The sequence below is a fragment of the Oncorhynchus tshawytscha genome, unplaced genomic scaffold (assembly GCF_018296145.1).
Source record: "Oncorhynchus tshawytscha isolate Ot180627B unplaced genomic scaffold, Otsh_v2.0 Un_contig_1534_pilon_pilon, whole genome shotgun sequence".
NCBI lineage: Eukaryota > Metazoa > Chordata > Actinopteri > Salmoniformes > Salmonidae > Oncorhynchus > Oncorhynchus tshawytscha.
This window is the reverse complement of record NW_024609417.1, coordinates 80,769-101,551: the sequence shown is the minus strand read 5'-3', so window position 1 is coordinate 101,551 and position 20,783 is coordinate 80,769. Positions and strand designations below refer to the sequence as shown.

At 49.8% G+C, this 20,783-nt stretch overlaps 1 protein-coding gene across 1 annotated transcript; it reads left to right on the top strand.

Annotated features, from left to right (window-relative positions):
• The first annotated feature begins 3,950 nt into the window (after positions 1-3,950).
• mri1 (methylthioribose-1-phosphate isomerase 1) lies at positions 3,951-19,510 on the top strand. Its single transcript, XM_042315218.1, has 6 exons — positions 3,951-4,289; positions 7,321-7,544; positions 8,701-8,870; positions 9,675-9,851; positions 12,349-12,573; positions 19,109-19,510. The coding sequence occupies exons 1-6, from the start codon at positions 4,158-4,160 to the stop codon at positions 19,240-19,242; spliced, it is 1,062 nt and encodes a 353-aa protein (XP_042171152.1). The 5' UTR covers positions 3,951-4,157; the 3' UTR covers positions 19,243-19,510.
• Positions 19,511-20,783: the final 1,273 nt, after the last annotated feature.

Below are 20,783 nucleotides of genomic sequence, written 5' to 3'. Positions count from 1 at the left end.
ACTGCTGCTCTGAGAAGCTTTGAGGATACAGGCCCAGTCCCCAGTCCTGGTGGCTAAACTGATCCTAGATCAGCACTGCTGCTCTGAGAAGCTTTGAGGATACAGGCCCAGTCCCCAGTCCTGGTGGCTAAACTGATCCCAGATCAGCACTGCTGCTCTGAGAAGCTTTGAGGATACAGGCCCAGTCCCCCAGTCCTGGTGGCTAAACTGATCCTAGATCAGCACTGCTGCTCTGAGAAGCTTTGAGGATACAGGCCCAGTCCCCCAGTCCTGGTGGCTAAACTGATCCTAGATCAGCACTGCTGCTCTGAGAAGCTTTGTGGATACAGGCCCAGTCCTGGTGGCTAAACTGATCCTAGATCAGCACTGCTGCTCTGAGAAGCTTTGTGGAAACAGGCCAGTCCCCCAGTCCTGGTGGCTAAACTGATCCTAGATCAGCACTGCTGCTCTGAGCTTTGAGGATACTGGCCCAGTCCCCCAGTCCTGGTGGCTAAACTGATCCTAGATCAGCACTGCTGCTCTGAGAAGCTTTGAGGATACAGGCCCAGTCCCCCAGTCCTGGTGGTTAAACTGATCCTAGATCAGCACTGCTGCTCTGAGAAGCTTTGTGGATACAGGCCCAGTCCTGGTGGCTAAACTGATCCTAGATCAGCACTGCTGCTCTGAGAAGCTTTGTGGAAACAGGCCCAGTCCCCCAGTCCTGGTGGCTAAACTGATCCTAGATCAGCACTGCTGCTCTGAGAAGCTTTGAGGATACAGGCCCAGTCCCCCAGTCCTGGTGGCTAAACTGATCCTAGATCAGCACTGCTGCTCTGAGAAGCTTTGAGGATACAGGCCCAGTCCCCAGTCCTGGTGGTTAAACTGATCCTAGATCAGCACTGCTGCTCTGAGAAGCTTTGAGGATACAGGCCCAGTCCCCCAGTCCTGGTGGCTAAACTGATCCTAGATCAGCACTGCTGCTCTGAGAAGCTTTAGGATACAGGCCCAGTCCCCCAGTCCTGGTGGCTAAACTGATCCTAGATCAGCACTGCTGCTCTGAGAAGCTTTGAGGATACAGGCCCAGTCCCCCAGTCCTGGTGGCTAAACTGATCCTAGATCAGCACTGCTGCTCTGAGAAGCTTTGAGGATACAGGCCCAGTCCCCCAGTCCTGGTGGCTAAACTGATCCCAGATCAGCACCGTTTTTTGTTTGGTTTGTTTTTTATGTTAAAAACATGTATCCATTGTTAGCAATCAGTCAGTATAGACCTGTTAATATATTATATATACAGCATTGACTATGGCTCTATTTTTAAATGAAGAACATGTGTGTGTCCAAAGGTGATGGAGAATGAACTATTAACTGGCATTATAATGATGTGGTCAAATGTCTTGGGAGGGGAATCATGGTTGGATTAAAATACCAGAATGAATTAAGCCTGTATATTGTGTTTATTTGTGAGTGAGTGAGTGAGTGAGTGACTATGAGTGAGTGACAGGTAAACTGAGTGGTGAGTCTATGGTGGTGGAGGACTATAGTGAGTCTATACAGAGTGGTGAGTGACCAGTATTGCCTACATCATCTCTCTAGACTGACTATAGTATATAGCTCAGTATACAGCTAGTCAAGTCTCTATAGACTATAAATCAGTATACCGCTCCAGGGAGGACTATAGTACAGTCTATACAGAGAGGACTATAGTACAGTCTATACAGAGGGCTATAGTAGTCTGCAGAGAGGGCTATAGTACAGTCTATACAGCTATACAGAGAGGACTATAGTACAGTCTATACAGAGAGGACTATAGTACAGTCTATATAGAGAGGACTATAGTACAGTCTATATAGAGAGGACTATAGTACAGTCTATACAGTGAGGACTATAGTGCAGTGAGGACTATTGTACAGTCTATACAGAGAGGACTATAGTACAGTCTATACAGAGAGGACTATAGTACAGTCTATACAGAGAGGACTATAGTACAGTCTATACAGAGAGGACTATAGTAGTCTATACAGAGGACTATAGTACAGTCTATACAGAGAGGACTATAGTACAGTCTATACAGAGAGGACTATAGTACAGTCTATACAGAGAGGACTATAGTACAGTCTATACAGAGAGGACTATAGTACAGTCTATACAGAGAGGACTATAGTACAGTCTATACAGAGGGACTATAGCACAGTCTATACAGAGAGGACTATAGTACAGTCTATACAGAGAGGACTATAGTACAGTCTATACAGAGAGGACTATAGTACAGTCTATACAGAGAGGACTATAGTACAGTCTATACAGAGGACTATAGTACAGTCTATATATAGAGGACTATAGTACAGTCTATACAGAGAGGACTATAGTACAGTCTATACAGAGGACTATAGTACAGTCTATACAGAGGGACTATAGTACAGTCTACAGAGAGGACTATAGTACAGTCTATACAGCTATACAGAGAGGACTATAGTACAGTCTATACAGAGAGGACTATAGTACAGTCTATATAGAGAGGACTATAGTACAGTCTATACTGTACAGTCTATAGAGAGGACTATAGTACAGTGAGGGACTATAGTACAGTCTATACAGAGAGGACTATAGTACAGTCTATACAGAGAGGACTATAGTACAGTCTATACAGAGAGGACTATAGTACAGTCTATACAGAGAGGACTATAGTACAGTCTATACAGAGAGGACTATAGTACAGTCTATACAGAGGGGACTATAGTACAGTCTATACAGAGAGGACTATAGTAGAGTCTATACAGAGGACTATAGTACAGTCTATACAGAGAGGACTATAGTACAGTCTATACAGAGAGGACTATAGTACAGTCTATACAGAGGGGACTATAGTACAGTCTACAGAGAGGACTATAGTACAGTCTATACAGAGAGGACTATAGTAGTCTATACAGAGGACTATAGTACAGTCTATACAGAGAGGACTATAGTACAGTCTATACAGAGAGGACTATAGTACAGTCTATACAGAGAGGACTATAGTACAGTCTATACAGAGAGGACTATAGTACAGTCTATACAGAGAGGACTATAGTACAGTCTATATATAGAGGACTATAGTACAGTCTATACAGAGAGGACTATAGTACAGTCTATACAGAGAGGACTATAGTACAGTCTATACAGAGAGGACTATAGTACAGTCTATACAGAGAGGACTATAGTACAGTCTATACAGAGAGGACTATAGTACAGTCTATACAGAGAGGACTATAGTACAGTCTATACAGAGGGGACTATAGTACAGTCTATACAGAGAGGACTATAGTACAGTCCATAGCTGCAGAGATGACTATAGTACAATCTATACAGAGAGGTTTATTATGTTGTATATAGCTCAGACTCACTATAGCGCCAGTCTAGTCTGTACAGTATAATCTGTCTAGCTCTATAGCTGCAGAGAGAGGACTAGACAATGGCTTCAGTATGTGTTCCTTCGTTCTCCCTAAACCCGAGATGAGAGGGGGCTGCAGCCTGCTCCGTTGTTGAAGAGTAAGAAAGAGCACCGGCTCAACTCCTCCAGTTATACGCTAATACATTTGATCTGAACGCTACGTGTCTACAAACAAAACAGAGGGCAGAGAGAAGAGGGGGAGAAGAGAGAAGAGGGGGAGAAGAGAGAAGAGGGGGAGAAGAGAGAAGAGGGGGAGAAGAGAGAAGAGGGGGAGAAGAGAGAAGAGGGGGAGAAGAGAGAAGAGGGGGAGAAGAGAGAAGAGGGGGAGAAGAGAAGAAGAGGGGGAGAAGAGAGAAGAGGGGGAGAAGAGAGAAGAGGGGGAGAAGAGAGAAGAGGGGGAGAAGGAAGAAGAGGGGAGAAGAGAGAAGAGGGGGAGAAGAGAGAAGAGAGAAGAGGGGGAGAAGAGAGAGGGGAGAGGAAGAAGAGAGCAGGCCTGTCACCGCCGAAAAGAGCGCGCGAGAGGTGGGCGTGGACAAAGTTCGGAAAGGCAGGGTCGGTTTCCTGCCGGGGTAAGCACGTGGTTCCGTATGTGTGTCAGACAGAGGTTTTCTGAGCTACCCTCTCTTTTTCCCCCCCAGACAGTTAATATTCGTTTTCCAGCACTTTTATCCTCTACCAACCCACGACGATTCGAAACGACAACCGGGAGGAGTGTGTGTGTGTTGTGCCATCCGAACCATCTCGTTCGCGGGTCATGACGCTCGAGGCGATCCGTTACCGGGCCGGGTCTCTGCAGATTCTTAACCAGCTGCTCCTACCGCAGGAGACTGTGTTCGACGAGGTCCGCACAGTGCAGGACGGCTATGAAGCGATCAAGTCCATGAAGGTAAGAAATATCACTCTCTGTCTTCTCCCTCGTTCGTTTCCTGTCCGATTCCACGCTCACTACGTGTCACCTCCCCGTGTGTGTTTCTAGTTAGCAGTGTTTCCACCCCAGTGTGTGTAGCTATGCTGACTACGGGTGTCTTTGTGTCAGACAGGGTGGATATTTAGTGTGAGCTGTGCACCCTGCCCTCGGTCCTGTCACAGAGCATATCTGGGCGGTGTTGTGCGAAGGGCTCGTGGCCTGTGACAGGCTCTTTGTTGAAGTCCAGGCCCTGTGTGTTTTGACCGTCCCTGCTATTTCCACCGATTACTACCGTCCGCAGCGCCGTATTGCATGGAATAGCGGCCCCGGTGTGGACGCTCGGGGTTGGATCACACACACAGTGTGTCACTCGTTCGTTTTTACCGGCCAGGTTTCTCAATTTAACGTGATCCTAAGCGACAATGGATCCAATTATTTATTTACCGTTTAACGTTAACCCGTGCCACCGACAAAACCACCGTGCCAGGTATCCGCACCCACCCATGAAAACGCCCGCCCCCTCCGCTCCCTTTATCTTGCTCTCACTGTAAAGATTGTCTATGCATTATTAATGACCGATTCCCGGGGTTTTGTTCGCTCCTGCAGTCGGTGCTCTGCCGCTTGTTGACTCCTTTTATTAGTGTTTGGCGACGGCTTTTATCAGAGCGGTTCTGATGAGGAGAGGTGTTTTGTTGATCGTCAAATAGACTAGTTCTCTTATCTTTTTATTCTTCATAATAAACCTTCTTCCATTGATGCAGACACCCTCTCTTCATCTCCCTCTTTGTCTCTCTCACACACACACACACACACACACACACACACACACACACACTGAGATACTCTCCATCTGAGCATCAGTCCAACTTCAGACCTGTGATGGAACGCCTCTTAAACAGTATGATGTCGTCATGGTGATAGTAATGGTCGTGTCTCTGTGTCTCTGGGGATGGATGATACCAAGCTGCCGCTGATCTCACACACTGGTGACGTCACACACCACTACTCACAGTCCTGCTGTCTGTGTGTCCTGACTATCGCCCTCTGCTTTGTGTCGGCAGGTAGCCTAGTGGTTAGAGGGTTGGGCGTGTGTGTACGGTCCTGTCTGGTGTTGCCTGTATACAGTCCTGTCTGGTGTTGCCTACATACGGTCCTGTCTGGTGTTGCCTACATACGGTCCTGTCTGGTGTTGCCTACATACGGTCCTGCACATACGGTCCTGTCTGGTGTTGCCTACATACGGTCCTGTCTGGTGTTGCCTTACGGTCCTGTCTGGTGTTGCCTACATACGGTCCTGTCTGGTGTCCTGCCCTACATACGGTCCTGTCTGGTGTTGCCTACACGGTCCTGTCTGGTGTTGCCTACATACGGTCCTGTGGTGTTGCTGGTGTCTGGTATTGCCTACATACGGTCCTGTCTGGTGTTGCCTACATACGGTCCTGTCTGGTGTTGCCTATACGGTCCTGTCTGGTGTTGCCTACATGTCTGTCCTGTCTGGTGTTGCCTACATACGGTCCTGTCTGGTCCTGTTGCCTACATACGGTCCTGTCTGGTGTTGCCTACATACGGTCCTGCCTGGTGTTGCCTACATACGGTCCTGTCCTGCCTGGTCCTGTCTGGTGTTGCCTACATACATACGGTCCTGCCTGGTATTGCCTACATACGGTCCTGTCTGGTATTCCTGCCTGTACGGTCCTGTCTGGTGTTGCCTACATACGGTCCTGTCTGGTGTTGCCTACATACGGTCCTGTCTGGTGTTGCCTACATACGGTCCTGTCTGGTGTTGCCTATCCTGGTATTGCCTACATACGGTCCTGTCTGGTATTGCCTACATACGGTCCTGTCTGGTATTGCCTACATACGGTCCTGTCTGGTATTGCCTGTCTGGTGTTGCATACGGTCCTGTCTGGTATTGCCTACATACGGTCCTGTCTGGTATTGCCTACATACGGTCCTGTCTGGTATTCCTGCTGGTATTGCCTACATACGATCCTGTCTGGTATTGCCTACATACGGTCCTGTCTGGTATTGCCTACATACGGTCCTGTCTGGTATTGCCTACATACGGTCCTGTCTGGTATTGCCTACATACGGTCCTGTCTGGTATTGCCTACATACGGTCCTGTCTGGTATTGCCTACATACGGTCCTGTCTGGTATTGCCTACATACGATCCTTTCTGGTATTGCCTCGTACTGCATAGTTTCAGTCTTCTGGACAGGAGAGTTCTAGAGGAGTGTGGGGGTTCCAGCAGGTGAGGAGAGATGGGAGGAGACAGGTGTATGATAAAGACCAATGAGAGAGTTCGATAGACACACAGGTCCTCCCCCTCTGGTTTACCTGGAGGATTACAAGAAATGTTCAAAGGCTCAATTCCAATATGATGTCTGGTTCCCTCTCCATTCCTCCTTCCCCTCCATTCCTTCTCCTCCTCCATTCCTTCTCCTCCTCCATTCCTTCTCCCCCTCCATTCCTTCTCCCCCTCCATTCCTTCTCCCCCTCCATTCCTTCTCCCCCTCCATTCCTCCTCCCCCTCCATTCCTTCTCCCCCTCCATTCCTCCTCCCTCTCCATTCCTTCTCCCCCCTCCATTCCTTCTCCCCCTCCATTCCATTCCTTCTCTCCCCTTCTCCCCCTCCATTCCTCCTCCCCTCCATTCCTTCTCCCCCTCCATTCCTTCTCCCCCTCCATTCCTTCTCCCCTCCATTCCTTCTCCCCCTCCATTCCTTCTCCCCCTCCCCCATTCCTTCTCCCCCTCCATTCCATTCCTTCTCTCCCCTCCATTCCTTCTCCCCCTCCATTCCTTCTCCCCCTCCATTCCTTCTCCCCCTCCATTCCTTCTCCCCTCCATTCCTTCTCCCCTCCATTCCTTCTCCCCTCCATTCCTTCTCTCCCCATCCATTCCTTCTCTCCCCTCCATTCCTTCTCTTCCATTCTCCCCCCCCTCCATTCCTTCTCCCCTCCATTCCTTCTCCATTCCTTCTCCCCCCTCCATTCCTTCTCCCCCTCCAGGTACGGGGGGCTCCTGCCATCGCCATCGTAGGCTGTCTGAGCCTGGCAGTGGAGCTGCGCGCAGGTGCCGGGGGCAACGACCCCGTGACCTTCATCCGGGAGTCTCTGTGTCACCTGACTTCTGCAAGACCCACGGCTGTCAATATGGGCCGGGCCGCCCGAGAACTGATGGAGTTTGCCGAGAACGAGAGCATGGAGAAAAACCCAGAACAACTCACAGAGAGGTATGGAGAGAGGGATGGATGTAGAGATGGAGAGAGGAATGGGTGTAGAGAGATGGAGATGGAGGGAGGGATGGATGTAGGGAGGGAGATGGAGGGAGGGATGGATGTAGGGAGGGAGATGGAGGGAGGGATGGATGTAGGGAGAGAGATGGAGGGAGGGATGGATGTAGGGAGAGAGATGGAGGGAGGGATGGATGTAGGGAGAGAGAGAGAGAGAGGGATGGATGGAGAGAGAGAGAGAGAGAGAGAGGGGAGGGATGGATAGAGAGAGAGAGAGAGAGAGAGAGGGAGGGAGGGATGGATGGAGAGAGAGAGAGGGAGGGATGGATGGAGAGAGAGAGAGATGGATGTAGGGAGAGAGAGAGGGATGGATGTAGAGAGAGAGGGGGAGGGATGGATGGAGAGAGGGAGAGGGAGGGATGGATGGAGAGAGAGAGAGATGGATGTAGGGAGAGAGAGAGATGGATGTAGAGAGAGAGAGAGAGGGAGAGAATGGGTGAGGATGGGTGGATGTAGGCAGAGAGAGAGGGGATGGGTGGATGTAGGGAGAGAGAGAGGGGATGGGTGGATGTAGGGAGAGAGAGGGGATGGGTGGATGTAGGGAGAGAGAGGGGGATGGGTGGATGTAGGGAGAGAGAGGGGGATGGGTGGATGTAGGGAGAGAGAGGGGGGATGGGTGGATGTAGGGAGAGAGGGGGGATGGGTGGATGTAGGGAGAGAGAGAGGGGATGGATGTAGGGAGAGAGAGGGAGACCCAGAGCGAGCGAGAGAGGAGACCCAGAGCGAGCGAGAGAGGGAGACCCAGAGCGAGCGAGAGAGGGAGACCCAGAGCGAGCGAGAGAGGGAGACCCAGAGCGAGCGAGAGAGGGAGACCCAGAGCGAGCGAGAGAGGGAGACCCAGAGCGAGCGAGAGAGGGAGACCCAGAGCGAGCGAGAGAGGGAGACCCAGAGCGAGCGAGAGAGGGAGACCCAGAGCGAGCGAGAGAGGGAGACCCAGAGCGAGCGAGAGAGGGAGACCCAGAGCGAGCGAGAGAGGGAGACCCAGAGCGAGGGAGATGAAAGTGGACGAAACTAAAGAGTAGATCAGAAGGTGAAAAGGGAAGACTGCTTTATGACAGACACACTCCCTCTCCTCTAATCCCCGCCCATTCTGCAGTGTGATTGGCTGGATCGAGGAGATGCTGGAGCGGGATGTCAATGACAACAAGAAGATCGGTAACTACGGAGCTCAGCACATCCTGTCTGGTGTTCCCCGAGACTCTGTCACTATCTTAACTCACTGCAACACCGGGTCACTGGCCACGGCAGGATACGGCACCGCACTGGGTAAGACAGAGAGTCTCTGGGCTCTAGTACCAGACTATAACCTGTGTCTCTGTGCTCTAGTACCAGACTATAACCTGTGTCTCTGTGCTCTAGTACCAGACTATAACCAGAGTCTCTGTGCTCTAGTACCAGACTATAACCAGAGAGTCTCTGTGCTCTAGTACCAGACTATAACCAGAGTCTCTGTGCTCTAGTACCAGACTATAACCTGTGTGTCTCTGTGCTCTAGTACCAGACTATAACCTGTGTGTCTCTGTGCTCTAGTACCAGACTATAACCAGAGAGTCTCTGTGCTCTAGTACCAGACTATAACCAGAGTCTCTGTGCTCTAGTACCAGACTATAACCAGAGTCTCTGTGCTCTAGTACCAGACTATAACCAGAGTCTCTGTGCTCTAGTACCAGACTATAACCAGAGTCTCTGTGCTCTAGTACCAGACTATAACCAGAGTCTCCATGCTCTAGTACCAGACTATAACCAGAGTGTGTGTGTCTCCAGGTGTGGTGCGTTCCCTCCATGCTCTAGTACCAGACTATAAGCAGTGTGTGTGTCTCCAGGTGTGGTGCGCTCTAGTACCAGACTCCATGCTCTAGTACCAGACTATAAGCAGTGTGTGTGTCTCCAGGTGTGGTGCGTTCCCTCCATGCTCTAGTACCAGACTATAAGCAGTGTGTGTGTCTCCAGGTGTGGTGCGTTCCCTCCATGCTCTAGTACCAGACTATAACCAGAGTGTGTGTGTCTCCAGGTGTGGTGCGTTCCCTCCATGCTCTAGTACCAGACTATAAGCAGTGTGTGTGTCTCCAGGTGTGGTGCGTTCCCTCCATGCTCTCGGCAGACTGAAGCGGATGTATTGTACAGAGACCAGACCCTATAACCAAGGGGCCAGACTGACAGCCTATGAGGCCGTGGCTGAAGGCTTCCCTGCTACTCTCATCACAGACAGCATGGCTGCACTCACCATGAGAGAGAAGAGCATCACAGGTATACACAGCCTGTCTGACTGCCTGTCTGACTGCCTGTCTGTCTGCCTGTCTGCCTGTCTGACTGCCTGTCTGACTGCCTGTCTGACTGCCTGTCTGACTGCCTGTCTGACTGCCTGTCTGTCTGACTGCCTGTCTGTCTGACTGCCTGTCTGACTGACTGCCTGTCTGACTGCCTGTGACTGCCTGTCTGACTGCCTGTCTGACTGCCTGTCTGACTGCCTGTCTGACTGCCTGTCTGACTGACTGCCTGACTGCCTGTCTGACTGCCTGTCTGACTGCCTGTCTGTCTGACTGCCTGTCTGACTGACTTTACTCTTATCTTCTTCTCCTTCTCCAATAACTGCTTTGGTTTGATGTTCTATCCATCTCTTATCACTATACTGTTATTTCTTCTCTCTCTCTGTCTATCCCTTCCCTCTCTTCCTCTCTCTCTCTGTCTATCCCTTCCCTCTCTTCCTCTCTCTCTCTCTATCCCTTCCCTCTCTTCCTCTCTCTCTCTGTCTATCCCTTCCCTCTCTTCCTCTCTCTCTCTGTCTATCCCTTCCCTCTCTTCCTCTCTCTCTCTGTCTATCCCTTCCCTCTCTTCCTCTCTCTCTCTGTCTATCCCTTCCCTCTCTTCCTCTCTCTCTCTGTCTATCCCTTCCCTCTCTTCCTCTCTCTCTCTGTCTATCCCTTCCCTCTCTTCCTCTCTCTCTCTGTCTATCCCTTCCCTCTCTTCCTCTCTCTCTCTGTCTATCCCTTCCCTCTCTTCCTCTCTCTCTCTCTCTATCCCTTCCCTCTCTTCCTCTCTCTCTCTCTGTCTATCCCTTCCTCTCTCTCTCTCTCTTCCTCTCTGTCTATCCCTTCCCTCTCTTCCTCTCTCTCTCTGTCTATCCCTTCCTCTCTCTCTCTCTCTTCCTCTCTCTCTCTTCCTCTCTCTCTCTCTCTTCTCTCTCTCTCTTCCTCTCTCTCTCTCTCTCTGTCTTTCTTCCTCTCTCTCTCTCTCTCTCTGTCTATCTATCTCTGTCTATTTCCTCTCTCTCTGTCTATCCCTTCCCCCTCTTCCTCTCTCTCTGTCTATCTATCTCTGTCTATTTCCTCTCTCTCTCCCTCTCTCTGTCTACCCCCTCTCTCTCTGTCTATCCCCTCTCTCTCTGTCTATCCCTTCCCCCTCTTCCTCTCTCTCTCTGTCTATCCCTTCCCCCTCTTCCTCTCTCTCTCTGTCTATCCCTTCCCCCTCTTCCTCTCTCTCTGTCTATCCCTTCCCTCTCTTCCTCTCTCTCTCTGTCTCTATCCTCTCTCTCCGTCTCTATCCTCTCTCTCTGTCTATCTATCTCTGTCTATTTCCTCTCTCTCTCTCTCTCTCTCTCTGTCTATCTATCTCTGTCTATTTCCTCTCTCTCTCTCTCTCTCTCTCTCTCTCTGTCTACCCCCTCTCTCTCTGTCTATCCCTTCCCCCTCTTCCTCTCTCTCTGTCTATCTCTTCCTCTCTCTCTCTGTCTATCCCTTCCCTCTCTTCCTCTCTCTCTCTCTCTGTCTATTTCCTCTCTCTCTGTCTATTTCCTCTCTCTCTGTCTATCCCTTCCTCTCTCTCTGTCTCTATCCTCTCTCTCTGTCTCTATCCTCTCTCTCTGTCTATCCCTTCCCTCTCTTCCTCTCTCTCTCTGTCTCTATCCTCTCTCTCTGTCTATCTATCTCTGTCTATTTCCTCTCTCTCTCTCTCTCTCTGTCTATCTATCTCTGTCTATTTCCTCTCTCTCTCTCTCTCTCTCTGTCTACCCCCTCTCTCTCTGTCTATCCCTTCCCCCTCTTCCTCTCTCTCTCTGTCTATCTCTTCCTCTCTCTCTCTGTCTATCCCTTCCCTCTCTTCCTCTCTCTCTCTCTCTGTCTATTTCCTCTCTCTGTCTATTTCCTCTCTCTCTGTCTATTTCCTCTCTCTCTCTGTCTATTTCCTCTCTCTCTGTCTATTTCCTCTCTCTCTGTCTACTTCCTCTCTCTCTCTGTCTATTTCCTCTCTCTCTCTGTCTATTTCCTCTCTCTCTCTGTCTATCCTCTCTCTCTCTGTCTATTTCCTCTCTCTCTCTGTCTATTTCCTCTCTCTCTCTGTCTATTTCCTCTCTCTCTCTGTCTACCCTCTCTCTCTCTGTCTACCCTCTCTCTCTCTGTCTACCCTCTCTCTCTCTGTCTACCCTCTCTCTCTCTGTCTACCCTCTCTCTCTCTGTCTACCCTCTCTCTCTGTCTACCCTCTCTCTCTCTGTCTACCCTCTCTCTCTCTGTCTACCCTCTCTCTCTCTGTCTACTGTCCCCTCTCTCTCTCTGTCTACCCTCTCTGTCTACCCTCTCTGTCTACCCTCTCTGTCTGTCCCCTCTCTGTCTACCCTCTCTGTCTACCTGTCTACCCTCTCTCTCTCTGTCTACCCCCTCTCTCTCTGTCTACCCCCTCTCTCTCTGTCTACCCTCTCTCTCTCTGTCTACCCCCTCTCTCTCTGTCTATCTCTTCCTCTCTCCGTCTCAGCTGTTGTCGTAGGGGCGGACAGGGTGGTTGCTAACGGTGACACGGCCAACAAAATCGGCACGTACCAGCTGGCCATCGCCGCAAAGCACCATGGGATCCCATTCTACGTGGCGGCGCCCAGCACGTCATGTGACCTGAGTCTGGAGAGTGGCCGACACATTGTCATCGAGGAGCGCCCCGCCGAGGAACTCACCAGCATCAACGGAGTACCCATTGCTGCCCCAGGTGTGTGTGTGGAGGTGTAGGGGTGGAGGTGGGTGTGGAGGTGTAGGGGTGGGTGTGGAGGTGTAGGGGTGGGTGTAGGGGTGGAGGTGGAGGTGTAGGGGTGGAGGTGGGTGTGGAGGTGTAGGGGTGGAGGTGGGTGTGTGGGGGTGGAGGTGGGTGTGTGTGCGATGACAGAAGACAGACCGTGAGTTAATGAGGTGTGGAGAAGCTAGGTGGTGATGGACAGAGAGCGGGAGACAATGGCAGAGGGAGAAACAGACAGATTGATAGAAACATAGTGATAGAGCTGGGGAGAGAGATATAACAGTGTAGTCCCTGGTAGAGATATAACAGTGTAGTCCCTGGTAGAGATATAACAGTGTAGTCCCTGGTAGAGATATAACAGTGTAGTCCCTGGTAGAGATATAACAGTGTAGTCCCTGGTAGAGATATAACAGTGTAGTCCCTGGTAGAGATATAACAGTGTAGTCCCTGGTAGAGATATAACAGTGTAGTCCCTGGTAGAGATATAACAGTGTAGTCCCTGGTAGAGATATAACAGTGTAGTCCCTGGTAGAGATATAACAGTGTAGTCCCTGGTAGAGATATAACAGTGTAGTCCCTGGTAGAGATATAACAGTGTAGTCCCTGGTAGAGATATAACAGTGTAGTCCCTGGTAGAGATATAACAGTGTAGTCCCTGGTAGAGATATAACAGTGTTGTCCCTGTTAGAGATATAACAGTGTTGTCCCTGGTAGACAGACAGACAGACAGACAGACAGACAGACAGACAGACAGACAGACAGACAGACAGACGGGGACAGTGTAGTGGTAGAGATATAACAGTGTAGACAGACAGACAGACAGGGGGGATAGTGTCGTGGTAGAGATATAACAGTGTAGTCCCTGGTAGAGAGATAACAGTGTTGTCCCTGGTAGACAGACAGACAGACAGGGGGACAGTGTAGTGGTAGAGATATAACAGTGTAGACAGACAGACAGACAGACAGGGGGATAGTGTCGTGGTAGAGATATAACAGTGTAGTCCCTGGTAGAGAGATAACAGTGTTGTCCCTGGTAGACAGACAGACAGACAGACAGGGGGGACAGTGTAGTGGTAGAGATATAACAGTGTAGACAGACAGACAGACAGACAGGGGGGATAGTGTCGTGGTAGAGATATAACAGTGTAGTCCCTGGTAGAGAGATAACAGTGTTGTCCCTGGTAGACAGACAGACAGGGGGGGACAGTGTAGTGGTAGAGATATAACAGTGTAGACAGACAGACAGACAGGGGGATAGTGTCGTGGTAGAGATATAACAGTGTAGACAGACAGACAGACAGGGGGATAGTGTCGTGGTAGAGATATAACAGTGTAGTCCCTGGTAGAGAGATAACAGTGTTGTCCCTGGTAGACAGACAGACAGACAGACAGGGGGGGACAGTGTAGTGGTAGAGATATAACAGTATAGACAGACAGACAGACAGGGGGATAGTGTCGTGGTAGAGATATAACAGTGTAGACAGACAGACAGACAGGGGGATAGTGTCGTGGTAGAGATATAACAGTCCCTGGTAGACAGACAGACAGACAGGGGGACAGTGTAGTGGTAGAGATATAACAGTGTAGACAGACAGACAGACAGGGGGATAGTGTCGTGGTAGAGATATAACAGTGTAGACAGACAGACAGACAGGGGGATAGTGTCGTGGTAGAGATATAACAGTCCCTGGTAGACAGACAGACAGACAGGGGGATAGTGTCGTGGTAGAGATATAACAGTCCCTGGTAGACAGACAGACAGACAGACAGGGGGACAGTGTCGTGGTAGAGATATAACAGTCCCTGGTAGACAGACAGACAGACAGGGGGATAGTGTCGTGGTAGAGATATAACAGTCCCTGGTAGACAGACAGACAGACAGACAGACAGGGGGACAGTGTCGTGGTAGAGATATAACAGTCCCTGGTAGACAGACAGACAGACAGACAGGGGGGGGGACAGTGTCGTGGTAGAGATATAACAGTCCCTGGTAGACAGACAGACAGACAGGGGGACAGTGTCGTGGTAGAGATATAACAGTCCCTGGTAGACAGACAGACAGACAGGGGGATAGTGTCGTGGTAGAGATATAACAGTCCCTGGTAGACAGACAGACAGACAGACAGACAGGGGATAGTGTAGTGGTAGAGATATAACAGTCCCTGGTAGACAGACAGACAGACAGGGGGACAGTGTCGTGGTAGAGATATAACAGTCCCTGGTAGACAGACAGACAGACAGGGGGATAGTGTCGTGGTAGAGATATAACAGTGTAGACAGACAGACAGACAGACAGGGGGACAGTGTCGTGGTAGAGATATAACAGTCCCTGGTAGACAGACAGACAGACAGGGGGGGATAGTGTCGTGGTAGAGATATAACAGTCCCTGGTAGACAGACAGACAGACAGACAGGGGGATAGTGTAGTGGTAGAGATATAACAGTCCCTGGTAGACAGACAGACAGACAGGGGGACAGTGTCGTGGTAGAGATATAACAGTCCCTGGTAGACAGACAGACAGACAGGGGGACAGTGTCGTGGTAGAGATATAACAGTCCCTGGTAGACAGACAGACAGACAGACAGGGGGGGACAGTGTCGTGGTAGAGATATAACAGTCCCTGGTAGACAGACAGACAGACAGGGGGATAGTGTCGTGGTAGAGATATAACAGTCCCTGGTAGACAGACAGACAGACAGGGGGGACAGTGTCGTGGTAGAGATATAACAGTCCCTGGTAGACAGACAGACAGACAGGGGGATAGTGTCGTGGTAGAGATATAACAGTCCCTGGTAGACAGACAGACAGACAGACAGGGGGATAGTGTCCTGGTAGAGATATAACAGTCCCTGGTAGACAGACAGACAGACAGGGGGATAGTGTCGTGGTAGAGATATAACAGTCCCTGGTAGACAGACAGACAGACAGGGGGATAGTGTAGTGGTAGAGATATAACAGTCCCTGGTAGACAGACAGACAGACAGGGGGACAGTGTCGTGGTAGAGATATAACAGTCCCTGGTAGACAGACAGACAGACAGACAGGGGGATAGTGTCGTGGTAGAGATATAACAGTCCCTGGTAGACAGACAGACAGACAGGGGGACAGTGTCGTGGTAGAGATATAACAGTCCCTGGTAGACAGACAGACAGACAGGGGGACAGTGTCCTGGTAGAGATATAACAGTCCCTGGTAGACAGACAGACAGACAGACAGGGGGATAGTGTAGTGGTAGAGATATAACAGTCCCTGGTAGACAGACAGACAGACAGGGGGACAGTGTCGTGGTAGAGATATAACAGTCCCTGGTAGACAGACAGACAGACAGGGGGACAGTGTCGTGGTAGAGATATAACAGTCCCTGGTAGACAGACAGACAGACAGACAGGGGACAGTGTCGTGGTAGAGATATAACAGTCCCTGGTAGACAGACAGACAGACAGGGGGATAGTGTCGTGGTAGAGATATAACAGTCCCTGGTAGACAGACAGACAGACAGGGGGACAGTGTCGTGGTAGAGATATAACAGTCCCTGGTAGACAGACAGACAGACAGGGGGATAGTGTCCCTGGTAGAGATATAACAGTCCCTGGTAGACAGACAGACAGACAGGGGGACAGTGTCGTGGTAGAGATATAACAGTCCCTGGTAGACAGACAGACAGACAGGGGGATAGTGTCGACAGAGATATAACAGTCCCTGGTAGACAGACAGACAGACAGGGGGATAGTGTCCTGGTAGAGATATAACAGTCCCTGGTAGACAGACAGACAGACAGGGGGACAGTGTCGTGGTAGAGATATAACAGTCCCTGGTAGACAGACAGACAGACAGGGGGATAGTGTCGTGGTAGAGATATAACAGTCCCTGGTAGACAGACAGACAGACAGGGGGACAGTGTCGTGGTAGAGATATAACAGTCCCTGGTAGACAGACAGACAGACAGGGGGATAGTGTCGTGGTAGAGATATAACAGTGTAGACAGACAGACAGACAGGGGGACAGTGTCGTGGTAGAGATATAACAGTCCCTGGTAGACAGACAGACAGACAGGGGGGGACAGTGTCGTGGTAGAGATATAACAGTCCCTGGTAGACAGACAGACAGACAGGGGACAGTGTCGTGGTAGAGATATAACAGTCCCTGGTAGAGATATAACAGTCCCTGGTAGACAGACAGACAGACAGACAGGGGACAGTGTCGTGGTAGAGATATAACAGTCCCTGGTAGAGATACAGACAGTCCCTGGTAGACAGACAACAGACAGACAGACAGGGGGACAGTGTCGTGGTAGAGATATAACAGTCCCTGGTAGAGATATAACAGTCCCTGGTAGACAGACAGACAGACAGACAGGGGGGGGACAGTGTCGTGGTAGAGATATAACAGTCCCTGGTAGAGATATAACAGTCCCTGGGACAGTGTAGACAGGTAGACAGACAGACAGAGTCCCTGGTAGATATAACAGACAGACAGACAGACAGACAGACAGGGGGGTAGACAGTGTCGTGGTAGAGATATACAGTCCCTGGTAGAGATATAACAGTCCCTGGTAGACAGACAGACAGACAGACAGGGGGGACAGTGTCGTGGTAGAGATATAACAGTCCCTGGTAGAGATATAACAGTCCCTGGTAGACAGACAGACAGACAGACAGGGGGGACAGTGTCCTGGTAGAGATATAACAGTCCCTGGTAGAGATATAACAGTCCCTGGTAGAGATATAACAGTCCCTGGTAGACAGACAGAGGGAACGGTGTAGTGGTAGAGATATAACAGTCCCTGGTAGAGATATAACAGTCCCTGGTAGAGATATAACAGTCCCTGGTAGACAGACAGTCCCTGGTAGACAGACAGAGGGACAGTGTCGTGGTAGAGATATAACAGTCCCTGGTAGAGATATAACAGTCCCTGGTAGACAGATATAGACAGTCCCTGGTAGAGATATAACAGTCCCTGGTAGAGATATAACAGTCCCTGGTAGAGATATAACAGTCCCTGGTAGACAGACAGAACAGTCCCTGGTAGAGATATAACAGTCCCTGGTAGAGATATAACAGTCCCTGGTAGAGATATAACAGTCCCTGGTAGAGATATAACAGTCCCTGGTAGAGATATAACAGTCCCTGGTAGACAGACAGAGGACAGAACGGTGTCGTGGTAGAGATATAACAGTCCCTGGTAGAGATATAACAGTCCCTGGTAGAGATATAACAGTCCCTGGTAGAGATATAACAGTCCCTGGTAGAGATATAACAGTCCCTGGTAGAGATATAACAGTCCCTGGTAGAGATATAACAGTCCCTGGTAGAGATATAACAGTCCCTGGTAGAGATATAACAGTCCCTGGTAGACAGACAGACAGACAGACAGGGGGACAGTGTCGTGGTAGAGATATAACAGTCCCTGGTAGAGATATAACAGTCCCTGGTAGACAGATAGAGGGAACGGTGTCGTGGTAGAGATATAACAGTCCCTGGTAGAGATATAACAGTCCCTGGTAGAGATATAACAGTCCCTGGTAGAGATATAACAGTCCCTGGTAGAGATATAACAGTCCCTGGTAGAGATATAACAGTCCCTGGTAGAGATATAACAGTCCCTGGTAGAGATATAACAGTCCCTGGTAGAGATATAACAGTCCCTGGTAGAGATATAACAGTCCCTGGTAGACAGACAGAGGGACAGTGTATTCTCTGGAGAATGTACCGAAGCTGATTGACTTGTGACACGTGTCTCTAATTACAGAACTAGAAGAGGAGCTCTGTGACATCACAGTAATTATATTATCCTCTCCTTTAATGGAGACGCTGTTCCCCGGGGTGTTCCTGCTCTCTCTCTCCTTCTCTTCCCTCCCATTACACCCTCACTCTACCATGATTTACCTCCCTCCCTTCTCCCCTCTCTTCCTCTGTCGCTCTCTACTGTCTCTCCCTAACCCCCCACCCCCTAATTTATCTTGCTCTCTGTCCCTTCTCCCCTCTCTTCCTCTGTCGCTCTCTACCTTCTCCCCTCTCTTCCTCTGTCGCTCTCTACCTTCTCACTCTCTCCCTAACCTCCCACCCCTAATTTATCTTGCTCTCTGTCCCTTCTCCCCTCTCTCTCTCCTCTGTCGCTCTCTACCTTCTCCCCTCTCTTCCTCTGTCGCTCTCTACCTTCTCACTCTCTCCCTAACCTCCCACCCCTAATTTATCTTGCTCTCTGTCCCTTCTCCCCTCTCTTCCTCTGTCGCTCTCTACCTTCTCCCCTCTCTTCCTCTGTCGCTCTCTACCTTCTCACTCTCTCCCTAACCTCCCACCCCTAATTTATCTTGCTCTCTGTCCCTTCTCCCCTCTCTTCCTCTGTCGCTCTCTACCGTCTCTCCCTAACCCCCACCCCCTAATTTATCTTGCTCTCTGTCCCTTCTCCCCTTCTTCCTCTGTCGCTCTCTACCTTCTCACTCTCTCCCTAACCCCCCACCCCCTAATTTATCTTGCTCTCTGTCCCTTCTCCCCTCTCTTCCTCTCCAGGTATTGATGTGTGGAACCCGGCGTTTGACGTGACCCCCCACCAGCTGATAACGGGGGGCATCATCACAGAGCTGGGGGTGTTTCTGCCCTCGGAGCTGCAGGCAGCACTCACCGGCCGTCTCACTGCCCTGTAGACGGCGCTATCACCACCCGCTGGCCGCCGTGCGCTACTGCACCTTAATGTTCCTGCTCTCACTCTCTCATACGACTTCCACATCCTCACACACACAGCTGATGTGGAAGTCTAGTTTTGTTGCATTCACACACACAGTCAGTGTTCTACAAACTCACACGTTTTACGGTCTCACACACACACATCAACGCAGGAACTCAGACACACACATCCAACCCCCTCCCACTCCTGTCCCTCCCTCTCTCTCCTCTCTCTGGTCTCTCCTGTGTTAATCTCCTGTCTGTCTCCTCTCTCTGGTCTCTCCTGTCCCTCTCTGGTCTCTCCTCTCTCTGGTCTCTCCTGTCCCTCCCTCTCTCTCCTCTCTCTGGTCTCCTCTCTCTGGTCTCTCCTGTCCCTCCCTCTCTCTCCTCTCTCTGGTCTCCTCTCTCTGGTCTCTCCTGTGTTCATCTCCTGTCACCGACAGAACGAACCAGTCTCCTTCAGAAGAACTGCCCTATACTACATCCTAATCAGATTCAGAGTTCTCCAAACAATGTTAGGAATGAAAACAGTTATACCCAATCACAATATTATATATTCACATGTAGTTTTCTCTGGAAAAGTGTTTTATAGAAATGTGAGTTTAAGAAAATTGATAGCCCATGATGACACTTGATTGCTGAAAATACATTTGTGAGTCTCAAATAGCACCTTATTCCCTTTATAGTGCACTATTTGACTACAGCCCATAGCCTCTAGCCAAAAGTAGTGCACTATATAGGGAACAGGGCTCTGGTCTAAAGTAGTGCACTATATAGGGAACATGGCTCTGTGCCAAAAGTAGTGCACTATATAGGGAACAGGGCTCTAGCCAAAAGTAGTGCACTATATAGGGAACATGGCTCTGTGCCAAAATTAGTGCACTATATATGGAACAGGGCTCTGTGCCAAAAGTAGTGCACTATATAGGGAACAGGGCTCTGGCCAAAAGTAGTGCACTATATAGGGAACATGGCTCTGTGCCAAAATTAGTGCACTATATATGGAACAGGGCTCTGTGCCAAAAGTAGTGCACTATATAGGGAACAGGGCTCTGTGCCAAAAGTAGTGCATATATAGGGAACAGGACTCTGTGCCAAAAGTACTGCACTATATAGGGAATAGGGCTCTGTGCCAAAAGTAGTGCACTATATAGGGAATAGGGCTCTGTGCCAAAAGTAGTGTACTATATAGGGAACAGGGCTCTGTGCCAAAAGTAGTGCACTATATAGGGAATAGGGCTCTGTGCCAAAAGTAGTGTACTATATAGGGAACAGGGCTCTGTGCCAAAAGTAGTGCACTATATAGGGAATAGGGCTCTGTGCCAAAAGTAGTGTACTATATAGGGAACAGGGCTCTGTGCCAAAAGTAGTGCACTATATAGGGAATAGGGGATCATATGAGACACAATCATTACCAAAGCAACTGAAATTAGAACTATTCAAACCAAAACAAAGCCAGTTGATATTATCTAGAGCAAACCTCTTTAGTCAGCTGATGTGTATAACTTGTGGCTACCTCCCT

Excerpts from the sequence above, each read along its gene's own strand:
- mri1 (XM_042315218.1), top strand. The coding sequence starts at position 4,158 with ATGACGCTCGAGGCGATCCGTTACCGGGCCGGGTCTCTGCAGATTCTT. Across the intron at positions 9,852-12,348 it reads GAGAGAGAAGAGCATCACAG|CTGTTGTCGTAGGGGCGGAC; the intron begins GTATACACAGCC and ends TCTCCGTCTCAG. Across the intron at positions 12,574-19,108 it reads AGTACCCATTGCTGCCCCAG|GTATTGATGTGTGGAACCCG; the intron begins GTGTGTGTGTGG and ends CTTCCTCTCCAG.